The 18,750-nt window shown below is 38.8% G+C and overlaps 1 protein-coding gene across 2 annotated transcripts in view; it reads left to right on the top strand.

The window, feature by feature from the left end:
• Window positions 1-18,139, top strand: part of pcdh11 (protocadherin 11) — a 122,228-nt gene extending 104,089 nt beyond the window's left edge. For both annotated transcript variants that reach the window (XM_067518942.1, XM_067518944.1), the window contains one exon: window positions 14,141-18,139. In XM_067518942.1, coding sequence (XP_067375043.1) covers window positions 14,141-14,604 — 464 coding nt within the window. In that variant the 3' untranslated portion in view covers window positions 14,605-18,139. The remainder of the gene's footprint in view (window positions 1-14,140) is intronic.
• Window positions 18,140-18,750: the final 611 nt, after the last annotated feature.

Here is an 18,750-nt window from a genome sequence, read left to right as displayed (position 1 = left end):
CTCCAGACAGAATTATCCACTTCACAGGTATTTCCAGTTTCCAGTTTCCAGTTTGGAAAATTAATACCCTTTCTTCTTCTGCCAGTAGAGTTTACAATTCTTTGTTGTGTGCCCTGTGAAGTCCAGTGTGAACGAGAAATAGAAGGGGAGTTAAGTGTCATATATGAAATATGATTTGTTCCTTAAAGCCTTTTTAGTTCTTGATAATTGTTATTATCATTGTTATTATTTTAATTTTATTATTTATTATTATTTTTACCAAAATGTGTCTCAAGGATGCTGATTATTCCCTTTTTTCCACTTGGGTTTGAAAGCTTTCAGTCTGTTTATCACCACTCTTGGCTAAGATGCACAATCTAACCTAGCAAACCTACAGACGTCCTCAAAACATGTTTAATAATGACAATATTTCAGATGAAAACAGCAAGTAATACCAGTTGGCGCAAGTTAACTACTTTGAATGGTAATTGTGTTACTCACAAAGAGCTCTTCAGAGATCAATTGAAATGAATAGGGGTTTGGAGCCACAAGTATTCCTCATGGTCTTTAAGCTCTGAAGACATTGTCGTGATTCTTTCAGCAGTGCAGATAGTTTGTTTGAAAGTCTCCCATACCATATTGAAGAACAGTGTTTTGTTTTAACATTTCAATGTTGTCTTGAGGTGAGATATGATGTCTGATTAGATTTTCATAATGAATTATGAATAGAAATGACTGAGGTCGCATGCTTGCAAATTAGTAAATTAGTTTTATTTCTGCTTGTCAAAGAGATGGATTGTTAACACCCAGCCTTCCCTAAGTCTGACTTCAATATGTTGAGTCTCTAAGAGCTACTGTAGATAAGGGTCGATGTGTGGGTGAGGAGTGGAAGAGAGATAATGAAAGAAATACTACAAACTCTGCTGTAGGAAAACATCACCAGACGCTGCCCAACACAAGCTCTGTTTCTTTAAACTCTATCCCCAAATGGCTTTCCCTTGTTGTGTGGACAGCCTGTAGTGGAAGTTGCCCGATCCAAACACATGCTTTAATAATATAGCAGAATACCTGAAATTGTCCTTTCAAGATGAGAATACAGTCAAGAAAAACAAACACATAAACCGCAGCGGAAAAAAAAGAACAGCAAGAAACAGGCAGAGTGAGTAGAGACAAAGACAGAAGGGGAGAGAGAAAATAATTTTTTCTAGGGGTGACACTTCTAACCAATTCAGTATCATACCTACAGTATGCTGTGTTGCACTGTTCCTCCTTCTGTCTGACATTTCTGGGTTAGAAAGTGCCTCTTACAGCTCACCATCTGCATGTTTCACATAAACTCACATTAAGATATCTGAACTGAAACGATCTTTTTCACTGTCGAGGCGCGATCTTGTTCTATTATTCCGCTCATGAGCAAGTCACCACAGGTGAAGGGAATCGCAGAGCAAGGAAGAATATTGTGGTGATAGAAATGTCACATTTGATAGAATCACTTTAATTACATGTGTGTACTAAATTGTTCCTCAGCGCTTGTACAATGTGTTGGCTAATGCCATGCTTTGAGTGACATTCTAATTCACATTATTTCATGGGACATTGAAGAAAAAAACATCTGGTGCTTTATCATTTATTTTAATAATCAATTTAATTATGGCTTAAATCAATCATGAACGACCTTTAGTAACATTCAAGGAGCAACCAGTTTCTCTCGAGGAGAAATAATGAATCCGTCAAAACATAGTGACAGAGGCTTTAAAGCTATGTTAGAACAATGTTCAAAGCAAGACTTGAGTACAACTTCCACTACCGCTACTACTGCTACTACTACTACTCCTGCTACCACTACTACTGCTACTACTACCACTACTACTACTGTGCTGAAACAAAAATAGTAATATAAATTATTCATTAAACTTTCATTATTCTCATAATCATGTTTAATAAACGCCTCCTGATCACCTCACCCCAGACCCCCTCCCCATTTCAGTTTGCTTTGTACCCTGGCTCTAGATGCTAGGTATTTTTGATGGGGTTTGGGGCGGGTATGCGAGGGTAATGGAGGGAGGGGGGCGAATGTCATCAATCAGCATTAACCATCAGCTCTGAGGTATTGACTGATGATTCACCATGGCAGGATCTCTGACTCTAAAATGAAAGGGAGCAACAGCAGCGGCGGCGGCAACATGAGGCAGAGACACTCAGTTGATTGGCACCTCATTGAGTCTGGCAGGGGAGCCTTTGATTGCACTAGCTGTCAATATCACGTAATTGTTTTTCTTACATACATGGTACCCTCTGTTTTTTGCAGCAGGTTGTACTTTTCGGTTTGTCTGTATTGCATTGTGGAGCTACTGTTTTGGCAAAACTTATTATAATTTTAATGAATTATTACGAGGACCGAACATTTGCTGCGCGTACAACAGCGATTTTATGGCTAGGTGTATCCTTTTGTTGATACTGAGAGCAAAATAAAATGTGTTTGTATCACCACCCAAAACAGTATGTCATCATAATATCAGTCCATTAAGATTCACAACCCATACTAGACAGCTAGATTAGCTGCATATGGCTGTAAATCTGTCCTTCACAGCTACCCTAGGGTCCATCAGAGTAGTCAGTTATGCCTTGAAGCTTTAATTGGGCCCCTTTGAATTATCACATTAAGTGTGTTACTGGAATACATATACTGAGCACACTTCTATCCTGACAAGGGTGAACTCAGTGTGTATTCACTGAAGTGAGGCTCAAATTGAGTTTAAATTTCTTCTTAAATGGCACCCGTAACTGCTAGGGGAACTGTTCAGGGCTGAGAGAGCAACCCTGTTTTCCACCCCAAGGTCAGTGGAGAAGACGAGATTTAATTGAAATTGAAACTGTCTACCTGAGAGTTTGAAATAATTAGCAATAACAGAGTGGAAAGAGGAAGAGTCAGGGATGAAGAAAAATAAAAAGGACATCACCGCAGATAAAAATGGCAGACTGGTGGCAAGTCATCAGTTCTGGTGAATTGAATGTCAGCGTGATTGACTGGACTTGACTCTGGATGTCACACGTGAAACTCATACAAGTAATGCAAACAAGATGATGACACTAAAACTTTGCCCAAGGTTTATGGGAAAGACTTTTTTTCTTTTCTTTTTTTTTTTAATAGAAAAAGCAAGTGTAATGTTGGGAGCTGATAAGCTCTGACCCATGGTCTTATGCAAAATAAGAGACTCAATAGGCCACTAAATGTTCATGGAAACTAAACCTCTTGTCTCCGGCAAAAACACTATTATGGATGCATGGCTCCCAAAATCATCTACCCTGTAGTAGTAGCTTTCTCCTCCCACCCGTAAAACAAACTCTGCCACCTCTCAGCCCTGAAAGACTTCAGAAGTCACTTCTGCCGGCCCAACGTTTCCGCACCAGTTAATAAAGGGGAAATGAATTGTATCAGTGTTGCTGTCTTTGCTCATAGTGAATAGGAAATTATCATAGAGATGGGTATTGGTGCCTTCACACACTGAATTACATAGAATGCGAGACAGTTTCTCTGTCTCACACACTCACTCACACACATGCACATAGGGGTGCATGCGTGCAAAGACACAGTAGCTTGAAATAAACTGCATGGGTGAAATTGGCTACAGTGATGTCATAGTAGCTGCACCACTGGTGCCGGTGTCAACGATGAGTCAGGGAGCCCTGGCAATTTTCTCCCACAGTTCTACAAGCACTCGGACATGTTAGTGACATTCGGGGCTTTCTATTTCTTTATTTATTTACTTTTTGTGCAAACTTCTTGTCTCTCCATACCATCCGCCGGGCTCTGCTAAGACATGTCAACATTAGAGCTGATAGTAGATGCCAGACAGAAGAAACGTGGCATACCCTGGCCCCTTTTGTGGGTGTTTGTCATTTTAGAGGAGGGCAAAGCGATGGCCACAAATAGGATGGCACCACGGGGTAAACAATGTAAACCTCGGGGTCTGACGGGCACACAAAATCAAAGACATAGGGTGTTAATATCGCATAGTTAGCACTCTGGGCTAAACAGTATCAAAGACATTGAGGTCAATGGGTTGCCAGCAGTCTCTAGAGCAAAGTAGTTGCATGGCTATTTTCACCACCTTTTCCTCTGTGGATTGTTGTCGCCACTGGAGCATTCACTTCATCACCACAGGCAGAACACAATCAGCGATTGTACTTTCTGTTTTTGTCCCCTTTTTTTATACATTATTTATTTATTTCTTTTATTGTGAGTGTTTGGAAATGAAAGAGCAGCTATTAGACATACCACCCAAGGAGTAAAAGCAGTGCTGAAGACACTCAAATTTGTTGCAAAATATTCAGGCCAATGGGACGAATATGTTTTAACGATGCTAAAACCAATCACTTGTAGACAGTTGGTATACGGCTGTTTTGATTCAATATGAAATATGTCTATAGTTTTTAACCGAATGTAAACAAAGTTCTTAACAAAGTTGTTTAATTAACCATGTTTTTTATTACATTTATGTTTTCAACATTTAGAATTACTCAAGATACAGTAATGAATGATATCACTACATCTGTCTTGTGTGCTACATTTAATCTGTGTCAATAGCACTGTGTGAAGCTGTTAATGCTGTTTAATGTCAATTAATTATGTTTATGTAAAAGTCACTGTTTTTATGATGGAACTGCGTTATGGTTATTTAGTCTCAGAAGGAAACTGTTTGAATTGATTCTCTTAGAGTGCTCACACATACAGCAGCCGTGTCTGACTATTTCAACACTGCAGTAAATGGAAGTCACTACAACAATAGTTATTTGAACTATCAAGAATGTATGAAGAAGTTTTTCTCCATTATTTATATGTTTAAGTTTATGACTTTTTTTTTACGTTTCAGCACCTGCCAAATTCTTTCACAGTCTTTTATTCCCCTAGTGTCTATCTGTATCTGTCTCCCTGCCAATGCCAGTTGACAACACCTGAACTCAACACACCGCAATGTGCATAGTGACAAAAACATTAACACAAGCCCCCGAGTACCTCTGTGATTTTTTGTAACTGCTTACTGTATCCATCAGCAAAGGCCTGGAGGAGAAAAAAGCAGATCTCCAAACTTTCATGGCTGGGTTCTGGGGTGGAGGATTGTGACAGTCAATGTCAAAACAGTAAAAGTAAAGCTGTGATTTATTGAATGCCCTGCTTGTGTCTGCTTTTATGTTTGCCAGTGATACATTATATGACTTTTCTTCTGCTTTCAAGAACATGGTGATGCGGATGAATTAAACATGTTAAGCAGGAACAGGTCTTTCACTGAAAGCCTTACCCTTTTCATGATAACCCCTTTATTCAGTGGACTTATCACAGTGTATAAATAGGACAGAATTCATTATTCAGGGGAGGTTTCCGTGAAAAATTAATAGTTGTCCCCGGAGGAGGGTCTGTGGCGCTACGGAAAGGGAAAACCTTTAAAGTGTACATGCTCTAGGGGATCTGGAGAGAGTCTGCCTCTCATATTAAAACCTTTACCATGCTACACTACACACTGATACTGCATATGTAAGTTTGCTCAGCACTAATGACTGTGACTAATACCGTACACAGTCTGCACTCATGCCTAAGCTGTCCGCAATATACCCAAGATTGTGAAAGAAAAGGAAAGAAAAAAAGGACAGCGTGAATGTCTGCGCCTGACACCTCATATAGATTACACATTTTCAGGATTGCCTGTTGGACAAAATGCCAGGACTTGAGTTGTTGACATCTGAGGAGAGTCTCCTTTTTTGTGAATATTCTGAGCGATTCACTTAGAAAAACCACACTGTACAATAAACGCACACCGTAGAAAAACACAGCAAATACTGTATAGCGGGTCGTCCTCTCAGCTCCGTCATATAGGAGATTACAATTTTCCCCACGCCCAGATCACTCATGCAGGGAAATCATGCCACCGCTGGTGCTGAGTGGTTTTCAGCCTGCCAGTTATCCACTGAAAGATGGGCTTCAAGATGCCTTTGTATCCAGTCCTATCTGCCTGGCCATGGAGGCAATAACAGTAATGTATGGCTAAGGGAAAACAGAGCTAATCATCAATGACTGCAAGATATATAGCATATGCAGTGGCACCTTGTTTATTACCCTCTCTTCTCCCGCTGCTCAATCCATCGGCTATACAGACACACCGCCAGATCTGAGAGCTTCTTCAATGTTAATTTGATTCATTCTTGTTTTCCATAATAATTGGGGGCAATGGGTCAGTGTGATGAATTTGCTTGTTACATGACACAGGATGCAGCAGAGTGGTGTCTGTGGTGCAGTTTATTTCTCTCGTTGTCTCTACTCCAGCATCAGAAAGGAGGGGCTTTATTTTTATTAGCTGTTTTTCTGAAAATATCCAGTTATTACTGGCTCTTAAGGCAACAAGTTGAATTCTTTGAAGACGTCCTTATGCTTCAAATCAGCTCCTAATTGGATTTTCAAAGGAAAGCTTAGAGTGTTACAAGTGACATTTACATTTTTAGAGAAGTCATTTCCTAAAAAAATCATGATTGTTTAGATAGTATTTCTTCTGGAACAATCCAATCTACTTGCAAATATCAGACAGCTTTGTCAGGTCCCAGTAGTTTCCTTTCTTTCTTAATCCTTCTAAAATATGTTCACTTAATTTTCATTCCATGCTCTTTATTTTCATTTCCCAGGCCCTGTTTTATCTACACAATATGGAAATTTTATGACATTCATCGATGTGCCATGAATTTTAAGGTGGATTCACTTTTTTATCATATAAATATGCATTTATGTATTGCTTTCCTTGTCAGGAACTGCACAACCACTGTACGTCTACAGCATCGTCCAGTGCTTGCACAAGTACAGACACAGAGAAGAGAATGAAAATCTGCCTTTGTATGAGATTTTAATCTGTGAGCATCTGCGTATGTGTGCGTGGGTTTATGTGAGTAGGTGTGTGTTTGTGTGTGTGTGTGTGTGTGTCTACACAAGCATAGGATCTCTGTGCCTCCTCCTCCTGTGTGTTGTGTGTCATTGTGGTGATGAGCACTGATTGCAGATTGTTATGGTGTTTGCACCTCTCATGGATCTGGCCCATGCTGGGTATTTGGCCAGGCCTGATTGTGTTGATGGTGACACCGGCATCTTGTCCTCAGGTGGGGGGGCCCAATAGCAGTCCAGACATAATGAAGGATATCTAATCAACCAAAGTCGCACACAAAAAAGTCAAGTGTCAGAAAAGTGCTTTTCTGTGTTCTACCTTCCCAACTGTGGTCCCTGTTGATGGAAATCACACAATTGTGCTTGTTGATGTCGCAGCTTGCTTTTTTTGGTAAACATTTTAAGCTCGGCCAATACAAACATTTTGGGGTGTTTTTCCGCCCTTCACAACAAAAGGGACTTGGCAATAAAGGAATTTACATTAAATTAAGTCTGTACATTGTCCTCGTGTTGTATATCCTCAGTGGAGAAATGGGTGCTTCAACCTACAACATATTTCTAATCAATGACAACAAAAAGATAGAAGCAAGTGCTTGGCACTGGGCTGTTCAAGAGATCCTTTCTCTCTTTGTGCACTTTGTCCTTTCCCTGTGCTTTGTTATTTGTTTTGGTGTTCTAATCTCAGCCAAGTCAATAATATTCTTTGTTGTCTGAAATTGTGTGTCGGGAACAAAAAGGGCCTCCTTCTTTTGTTGAAAGTACCTGTCTGTGACTTTTCTCTCTCTCTCAGACTCCCAGATAAAGTAATCATTAGACGTTGTTTTCTGCCTGCAATTACTTTCAGTTACAATGGGTCAAACACTAGGAAAGCAAAGGGGGTCGAGGAAAGACAAGGCTAGATAGATTACAGGAGAGGAACTGTATAGGTCCCACAAGTGCTGATAAATACGTATGTGGCTCAGAGACTCACCGTTGTCAGCGATGCCTCAGTAAATGCATCAAGAGTAATTAGTCTAGAGTATATATGGACAACAATGCTCCACTCTTATCTGCGTCACATTGTCTCCTTTAAGAGGAGACTATTCATTACATCTGGCACTATTTGTTTCTAAAAGTTAAAAAAGGGGGAACTGGCTCTTCCATTTCATATATCTCGCATTTTATCGCTGCTCTGCAGAATTGCTCCGAATGCGTATGTTCCAGTGGAAAAATCATTACCTAAGGTAACCCATTACCTTTGGAAGTGGCATAATGGCGTGCTGTTCTTCGACCATGTGATGATGTGGATCCGGATGGCCAGGAGATAAGAGCTCCATAGAGATATTTCTATTGCTTCATTCCATTGTACAGCACAACAAAATCTTCAGTAGGCCTTGACAAGCATGTATCCAAACACAGATTCTTATTGATCTTAATACATGCCTCCCACATGGCATCACTGACCTCTACTGGTCTCTGTTTTCCAAAGAGCATACCAAGTTTTTATTGCCAAAATGGAATGTTTACTTCCTCCTCCATGCCCTTGTCAGCAGTGACAATGACAGCGCTTATTGCCTTCACCGGGGATTATACTGTACCTCTTTCTGATAAAAGTAAAGAAAACCAAATAGCATTTGAGTCTGACGTGCAGAGAAAAGTTAATTTTCAGATTCAATGCCGGAGACAGGCTTCTCCCAGAGAAGTTACAGACCTTTTCTCCAAAGCTGGATATTTTTATCGGATTTTTAAATACGAAAAATCTGTCACAAGTGTTCAACACAAACACGATCCCACAGAAAGCAGGAATAGTGAAAAGCACCAAGGGTGTACAGTAAGTACGCTGTCTCGATTTCTAATCCTGTTAAAGTGAAACATTAATCTCCTTCATATGATGATTGCTTGGGCTGTGATGAAATAATGACGTTGCTCTTTTCTGTTCGACACCAAGAGGTTTTAATAGCGCTGGTATTATTAATGACCATCCACTGCTTATCCAGATTGTACGTTTGGAGTGGGTATATGAGCGAACTGATAAAGTCTCAGTAATTACAAACCCAATTATTTATACTGATATTCTATGTTTGAAAGAATTTTCCATATTCTTGTGTTTCAGTTTTTAGTATCCTTTCAGACCTCACCTGTCTCCTAAAGGTTATGAATCTAAACAGCAAACATAAACATTTTTGTAAGTAATATAATGAATTATTGTGATGCAACTTTTTTTTTTAAGAAAACAGCACTACGTTTATTAATGAGTCATAAAAAAGCGGATGAGGTGGATAGAGGACATACAAAGGACAGTACTGTCATACGGAGACCTAAACATGAGTTCATTTAATGTTAAAAGTGTTTCTTTTAATCCAGAAAACAGCTGAGCTCCAACCTGAGCCAAGTGATGTGAGTAACTAAACACAATGAAACTTAAAAAGTACTTAAGGCAGACAACCTGGATGTTGTACTACAAAACTGAATATTTTGACAGAAAAAAAAATGTTGTCTGAGAACATTTTAAAGATATGTTGAGAATTAATTTGCAAATTGCCATTTTGGTTGCAAACAAACCCTCTTTATGTTAATTTGAAACATAATCCAGTTACATTCCTAATTAAAACAGCTGATTTGCATTTGCAACTTGGTTCTATGTAAACATAATTTTTAGGAGCCAGACTATCGTCTGTCTTTGCAAACACAGAGACACATGATAGTTTATCCCGTCCACCTTTCCTGTCACTTTCAGCCTCATTTCATCTTCTATACACAAAAACACATAATATGATAGTGATAATATTTTTGCACTCATGATAGCTGTAGTGCTCGCAGTACTTCAAGTTCTGTAACCCTTGACAAGCTCTCCATTTTAAATATCTCATATAGCTGAATATCTACCTCTTTGGTTTTTTCTTCTATTCTCTGGCACAATCAAACCTGTTGATCCCGAATTAACTGAGAGCGAGAGGGGCAGAGGTCTGAATGATAATTCTCTTGGTAGTGAAAGTTTATTTATTTATTTATTTTTTTTTGCATAGTTACATTCTGGAGAATGCATGAACTTTTGCACTTTAGTGAATGTTGTGTGACTAGAAAAAAAAGCTTTGCAGTGAAGAAAACTTTCTTTGATATGTATAAAACCTTAGACAATGACTTCACATTTACAAACTCCTAACAGTAAGAACTGTACTGTAGTCATAGGCTACACCTGAACACTTTTAAATCACATACAGTTACAGCATTGTGTAAAATATAAAATACGGAAACATTATCTGTTGATCCTGTGTGCTCACATGGAGGCAGTGTATACTCTGCAATAAAGCTTTCATTTACAATACATATGTTTCATGGCTGTGGCATAAAAGTTTGAATAGAATGCACTCGTCAACACTGTAGGATGAGTCAGGGGCCTAGTCCACCTTCATGATGGCTGTTGGAGGAATTTAATGTCCTAGATGCATGCAATTATCCTTTTAATTAGCAATAATGAGCTTGTGCATGCTGAAATAATGAGTTGAATCGTGATATGTGTGCAGACCTTAATGTGAAGCTCATCAAGATGTAACTAGCTGTGTCAGTAAATATCATCAACTGTCATGTTAAATATCTCATAGTATTGTACTGAAAAACCCCAATCAGCTGACTAATATGCATCATAGCTGTTTGTGTGTGTGTGTGTGTGTGTGTGTGTGTGTGTGTGTGTGTGTGTGTGTGTGTGTGTGTGTGTGTGTGTGTGTGTAACTTGTAATGCATATAAGTATAATAAAATGCATTACTTAAAGCTTAAATGTCAATACTGCAGATGGATAATTTAGCACTTGAACACCTTGAGTTTTATCATGGTTAAAACAAATAATTAGGACATTACCTTGATGATAATTGAACCAATTATCCCTATATTACAGACTGTGTACAATGACCTCTCCATAATCATAAGGCATCACAAGTCTCAAAATTTTTAATCACTCCTTAATATTTTAGCAATACATTCTGTAGTAATATTGAAAACAGAAAATACCATGCACAAATAAACTTAAGACATATGATTAGCTGATCATATTTAAGATGATTATAATGAAAATTAAATGGTTTAGCATCAAACCTGCACTGAAAAGGACACTGGTGAATCATCTGCACTCCAGGTGGTTTCCAAAATGTGCTTGAACAGGGGCTGGAAAAAATAAGTTGAAAAACTTTACACTATAATTTTGATACATTATATATTAAATTCTAATATTACAGACCTAACAAATGTAATGAAGCTTTTGTTAAGCTAAGATGGAGTGTAATACTGGAGTGAATTAGAAAGATGTCAATGTGACTCAAGTGCTTAACTTATTCTTTCCCTGCTTTAAAAAAAAAACAAAGTATAGTCCCAGAAATTCTAAATACTGAAATCTGAACAAAATATTAAATACAGTGTGTCACAAAAGAAAATATTTTAAGGCTATTGAATAGCTCTGGATTGCAAAATATTGCAAGCATTCAAGTTATCATGTCCAAGCCCCGTATACTTCGAAATTAAAAGATTTCACATTACAGAGAAGTATCTGCACTCTGTTAACCCCATCTTGTGTCCAGACGAATTGCATGCTGTAATGCATCTGGTATTTTCATTAATTCCAAAATAAAATTCTAGGGGAATGCTCTGCATGCCATTCAGCATTCTCATAGCTCTCTCTGTACATGTTGATACAAGCTGTAATGTTTGACCACACGAAAGTAAGGTCAGTCGAAGGTAGATGCAGCGGTGTTCGATCTGTGGCTGGCCAAAGGATGTGTTGATGTTGCAGAACAAGAACGCCATAGGCTACCGCTGGTATTGACCTTCCGTATGACCATAAGGTCAACTAAAAACCTAGAGCTGCATAGTGGGGTGTCCAGAAATGGGCAACAAGACCACAGATAAGATATTACCTTATGACAGATCAGATATATTAGCCTGCAGGCTGTTTTGAACCAAACACGAATTGAACACCACTTACCAGTTTTTCAGTTTAAATGTATTATAAGTTCAGTCAAATCTACAGAGTAACAAAACATGTATCAACCACATCACTACTGCTCAGTGAAGATGAATCATCTCAAATGAGCATGTAGGTCTGATCTGTCTATTACACCCCATTGTTTGCCATTATCCCCACTTGTCTGCCATTCAGATTTCCTTGAAGGGAATGTAGGAAACAATGTTCCCTGCATCAGGGGATCTGTGGCGTCAGTGATGTGTGATTCCTCCCGAAAGCTCCGCAGGGTACAGTTGTTTCCCCTGAATACAAAAGACAGCGGTATCACAAGCAGGCTGCGGCATACCTAGCTGACGAAAGCAGCCAGAGCTGTCAGCGACATCACTCACGCCATGCTCCCACCCTCCCAAACCCGCCACCGCCTTCCCAAACTATCCCTCTGGAATAGGAAATAGTACAGGCTCATGTCTTTTAGAGAGGCTGAATGTGAAATATTGAAATACAAAACTGGAGACACTGAAGGCTGTTGACACAGAACTACTAAGAGTTTAAGCTGTGCAAAGTCACAGAGCCAGGGATTACCTTGCATTTGTAAAGTACACTACGTTAAAGGGCTGATCATTTAAACTTGTGGCAGAGTGAAGAAATCTGACAAAGGCAAACACACATTTACTTCATGTGTGTGTCCAGGTGCATGTTTGGGCAATAAGACATTTATGCTAATAGCATGACTTCATCAAAAATGCCAGTACTATGAAAAGGCATCACTAACAGCAGAAAACACTCTGAGAGAGATTGAGTCGGGGCACGGCAGAGACTTGGCTCAGCTCTATTGTGCAAGCTCAGAGAATGAGAAAGCAGCATCCATTTTTGCCTTAATGAAGTTAGTGACCCTCTGAAAGGTGACACATTTACCACCCAAGGGATTTATACACTCCTGCTCCAAGGCTCCAGTTCAATATGGAGAGGACAGATTTGACTCCATGTGGGTACTCCAAATATATCCTCAGAATTTATGCCCGGCGATTCATTTTCAGACGCCGCTCTCATAATTAAAGTTGACGCTGTGCTGTTAAATGTGTGGCAGCACAGAAGTACAAAAAAGTGAGTGCGTTTTTCACCAATCCAGATACTTAAAAGACATATTACTATGGCACAGCAATCTGAACGTTCATTTGATTTGGTTTGGTAAAATACCACAAAACAATAAACAACAATAAACAAGGTGGCAAAGAAGATCTGCAGATGTCTGCCGATGAAACAGAATTACACCGAGCGTGCAGAACGTGTGTGTGTGAAGGAAATCATTGTCCTAGTATACTAGGGTCTTAGGCTGCTTAATTATGTATAGCATTCTTACTTATGCAAATATACTAAATAATTTCTACATGACAGCTTGAAGCTAAGGCCTAGAGGAGTGTTGTGATGTTGAATGAGGACCCCCTTTTCCTTTGCATGGCCTGGGAAACATAACACTGCAGGCTTTTGGTTGCCTTGGTGCATAGTGTTTTACATTCTAATTATCTGGCTTGACAGGCTTTATTGCAGAGTCTCAATGCTGAGGCCTCATCCCAGACTCATTCCACATGTGATGTCAGTGCCAGGATAATGAGATAAGATAGTTTGAGTGCTTAGCCTTGCCCGCGTCGCCTCCTCATTCAGTTTTCATTTTTTTCTTACCTTCCATGCATGCAACTTAGACGTTGCCACAATTATCTGTGTTTATTAATTATACCTGAATATTCTACAGAGGCTCACAGGAACCTGGGAATGATGTGATTTGTTTTTGTCTGTTTGATTTGAGTTTTTATATTTGACCAGATTTGTGGGGGATTCTAAAAGATCAAAGGGTTTAAGTCATGCCATATTGACAGAGATTAAAATAAACAATGCTTTGTTAAGATGTTCATTAAATATTTAATACTGTAAAGACAATCTGTGACACAAACAGTAAGACATTTTTTTCTAACTCTAATTAAGCAACAGGGAATTCATTGCATATTGTAGGTAAACAGACAGAGTCGTGGGAATACCAATGGAAATTAAATGCTCTGCCGCTGCTTTTTTTATTATGAGATGAAATGAAACATTTATCATTGACTTTCAATTCGCTAAAAGGCTGACATTTTGTGGGTCAACCACTGATAAGACGACAACTTTCTTCTGTTTACATTATGATTCATGAGTTCATTCAGTGCATTTACAGCACCCTTGTAAAATCATTGCATTCCAGCTGCACTCCCTGTATGTTCTGACCTGTTGGATTAACTACGTTGTTTGTCTTTTTCTCTTCTTTTTTTTTTTTCAGCCATCGAGGTGAACCTGCAGAAAGCCTTGGCTGAGGCCTCTGAGACCTGTACCCAAGAGTGTCTGATACTGGGCCACTCTGACAGCTGCTGGATGCCACCAGCCCTGGCCCAGTTCCAGAGTCCTGGCAGCAACAGCCCCACCTCCACCCCTTCCACCACCGCCATCACTGGTACCCTCCCCTCTTTTGGCTTTCAGCAGAGCTGTGCCCGGGGAGCCAAAGCTAACATGGGCAGCATGGGGGTCATGGATGGCCGCCATACCCTGGGTAGGTCTGTGCCCAAAAAAGATGAACTAGACAAAGGGATCAACCGGCCACAGTTCTACAACACCCTGGATAGACACTGCAGTAGTAAGAAGGAGGACCCAGTCAAAGTTATCCCCCTGGCAAGCTTCTCCTCTCTCGGGCAGCAGATGTCTACCGGCGGGGGCAGCAGCTCTTTCTTACATGAGCACCAGTTGTAAAAGACAGATCTTCATTGACCTGACATAAATGTGACTCCGTCTGTGGATGGCGTTTTGTCAGTGAGATTATGATCAGTATGTATGCTGCGTGTGGAGGTATGCATAATTAGAGTAACTTTGACCAGCTCCAGACAATGCAGACATTTGGGGATGGTTTTATTCATAATGGTTTTCTTCAGACAAATATGAAAGGAAGTGTAAGTCCTAACATAGCAGACCCATGTACAATAAATCAAAGGTAGTTCTATACCAAAGTAGTTCCATCACAAAAAACATAACATTTTTGCTTTTAGTTTGGTGATGCTTAGTGATAAGAAAGGGCAATGTACGCTTTAAGCTCCTTGGGCCTATTGTAGCTTAGTGGAACTGTGTCCTAAAAGATTATTTTGCACAGAAACAAATGCAAATACAGTACTTTGTGTTGAGTGAGCTAAACTGGGCTAAATGTTAATTATGAGCTCTGGGTGGATGGCGTTTCTGTTCAAGTTCAAGTGAAGTATTGCGCTGTATAACATGCCGCAAAAACTCCTTTGGTGGTGGAAGATGTTTCCTTTGTCTTGCCTGAATGTGTTTCAGAAGTCTATTTTGGTCAGGGGACTGCAGAAGGATTAAAAAAAAAGTCTACAAAGCATAACTAGGCCAATGGTAGACAGCACCGGTAATCTTTTGTATTCCACATTTTCACTATGGAGCAGTACACAAAATATAACAGAAAAAAAAAAAAGACACAAACTGCTGCATGCATTCATACACAGACACACACACACACTCACACATAGCCAAGATGTTTACCATATGGTGCTTGCTCAATCTGCCAATTCTATTAAGAAAATGTTCACCTCTAGCATTATCTCAGTAGTTTAGCCTTGCAAAGCGCAGAGAAATGCGCTTTGTAGAAGCACCCTTTGTTTCCCTCACATTGTCTCTATTTCTCACATTTTAATCAGAAACATTCACTTAATACCAGCTATGTAGCCAATTATAAAATTCTCAGCTGAATTATTTTGATGTGTGATCTCAGTAACGACCCTCAGCGTGGTTAAAAGGTCTGGAAGCGTTTTTCTGGCTATCCAGAAACAAGCCCTGCGTGTGTACAGGTAAAGGAAAGATGACAGGCGCTCAGAAATAGCAGCTTTATACATTCCCTCTCTTCATTTCACATCATTGATAACACCTAAGCTCTTGCTATTAATTATTATTTTGTGTCTTCTTACAGCTCCGTTTGGCTGCAGACTTTCTATTATCAGTTTTTACTTTGTGTTGACACTGGAATAATAGGCCAGGGTGCAGGAATTTCTTCAGGGCTGAATTATTCATGTTAATGTTATTTTTGCAGTCATGATAGAAATAGGCATTGGCACTATTTGAAGGGACCTCCCTGAAGGCTGCCCCTCACCATGGTTTCATCATCCACGCACTGCATCGTTGCCTATGTGTGCAAATTGTACTGATCATTATAACTAGAGTACTTCAGACTAACTTGCATCTGTAACAGATTGGGTGCAGTATAATCTATTGCTACAGCAAAAAGTGACTTTGCTGATATCCAGTTTTACTTTCCAGTAACATCTAAGCCAGGTGTCTACATCATCAGGTCTATGATTCATGTGATTAATTTTCTTGCACAATGTTGCAAATTGGGAACAGGCCTAAATCTATAGAGTAACGTGGCGTTCTCAGGGGAACGTGGAAGGCAAATTGTGTTTGCATCCTCTTAGCTACCACAGCTCTACTGTTGTATTCTTAGGGTCAGGACTTGTGTCATTATGAAAAGGAGACTCCGGTGAAATGATCACTATCAGGAACAGTGTGTCAAAGACACAGGAAGGGGCAATTCAATTTTACAAAAGTCAATTACAAAAATGAATTCACTTCAAAACAAAAGAAGCAACTTAAATAAATCCTCCTATAAACATCCGCTGATGAAATGCCCTTGTCTGGAAATCCAATTTGAACTCATTTACTAATACTTTTTTTTTCACTGTCACTTGACATCTCATTTTATTGTTATAGGACAGACATGTATCAGCAAATGTTAGAAACAATGCATATTTAATCAAAGGGAGCACATATCATAGGAAACATAAAACATGATGTTACAACAAATACAATTATATTGCTCTGACAACTACATGAAAACATATGATATTTAGTAGTCTTTTCAGTCTGTATTTACAATTTGAATAAAGAGGGCAAATGGCTGGATGCTTTTAACAAAAATAAATGTGAAAAATAACAATTAGGTCTTTAATAAATATGACACAGAAAACTGTGCCCTTCCTCATACTGCAGAGGGAACGAATATCCATAAAATAAATAAGTAATACACTAATAGACTTGAATAAAAATGTGATTGTTTCAAATGTATCCAATCACAGGTGTACAGTAAGCACAATATCACCTATCAGTAACTTCACTGTGTTTTAACTTACTCTGCCTACATAATCCATATGTACTGTAATGTTGCAGCAGCTACATTAATTAAAAGACCACTATTAGGGCGAATGGTATAAAAATTGCATGAATGTACATTTATAGGATGTTGCTTTTGATACTAACATGGGTTTTTGTCGAGCGCAGTCCCATTTTGTTTTACAATATGCCCTTTTAGAGGTAAGAAGAAAGGTGTTTTTATATATTTATTTTTAAAGTGAGCATACCATGATGTGAAAGAATGTGCATTTGTATTTTTGGGATAAGCCTCCACTGAGAAAGTACTGAGTGTTTCATCTTTCACAAATAAAAACAAAACTAAACTAAAAAAAAAAAAAAAAAAAAAAGAGTGAAAAAAGACAAAAATGTTTAGTGATCACAGGTTTTCACTTTGCATGTTTCCTCTCACAGTTATTTTCCAGTTTTGGGTTTCCTCTGCCCTAGTGATAGAAACAGTAAAGATGCTTTACATAAGACTGAACATTGCTTTTCATTTTCCGAATAATTCTATTCAAAACGTGTGTCATTATTACCAAGTCCGCCTCTGTCATAATCTGCATGAACTGTTTTGACATTGGAACTATGTAGTTCATGCATCAGTCATTAGATTCAGTGTCACAATTGATGTTTACTTGTTTGTCTGTCTTATGAAACAAAACAAATGTTACACAGTGTACACATTAAAATTTTGTGAAGTGTGCGTACCACTTATGCCTCTACGTACACTGATATCTATATTGTCAGGTAAACTGGACTTTAAACTGTACATAGCAGTACCCCTAAGAACTCGTAATGGTTACAAACTGGAAAGACATATATGGTAAAGACTAGACTACAGGCTAAATACTGGAATTCAAAGGCAAAAGAAGTGATGAGATGACAATCTCTCTTAATGTAAATGGATACATATGCATAATATTGGTGAGAGTGTGTTTGAATGTGTTTATAGGTGATCCTGTATGTGTGTGAGGGAGAGCGTCTCCTTGCATGTATGAACGCGTGTGTGTGCCTGTGTGCACATACATTGTATGTGTATACTGGCATGCACCTTGCCAGAATATTTTATGTACACTATGTATCTTGTACAAAAACTATATCAAAATATAAGATTTAAGTATATGCTTGTAAATTAGTCATCAGTGAGTAGGTCAAGAGGCATTGAAAGATGGCTTCAGTGCTTGCCAGCGAATCTGTATTGGTCGGTCAAAGCTATACAGTCTGTGTTGTCATGCCTTTGTAAAGTATCCCATTTAAATCTACAAAAAATGACCTTCCATATGGTGAAAAGATTTTTCTTGTCATTGAATTTTACTTTAGCCATTAAATATTGAGTCCTCAAAGTATTTGTGTGTCATGTTTGTCCTTCAATTTATACTGCTGTTTGATTAAGTGTTTCTGAAAGCGTTGTCATATTAGTGATAGATGTGATGTGAGAGCATACTGTCACTTTATTCCAAACATGGCAATGACAAACAAATGATAGAAGTCACATCAAACTGGACATGCTATTTTACCTCTGTCATTCATGTAAAAAAATTACCAACTTAGCCAGATTGATTATATGGTTAAATAAATAAGTTTTTTTTTTACATTTTTACACTTCCATCTGAGGACTACTGAGCTTATCTGAACAAAATCACAGCATTTGTCAACTTAAGGGTCAAAGATGCTTTGTATTGTTTTTATATGCACGAACAATTTATAAGCATGAAC

Source organism: Channa argus, chromosome 10 (assembly GCF_033026475.1).
Source record: "Channa argus isolate prfri chromosome 10, Channa argus male v1.0, whole genome shotgun sequence".
Taxonomy (NCBI): domain Eukaryota; kingdom Metazoa; phylum Chordata; class Actinopteri; order Anabantiformes; family Channidae; genus Channa; species Channa argus.
This window is presented reverse-complemented; position numbering and strand designations above follow the sequence as displayed.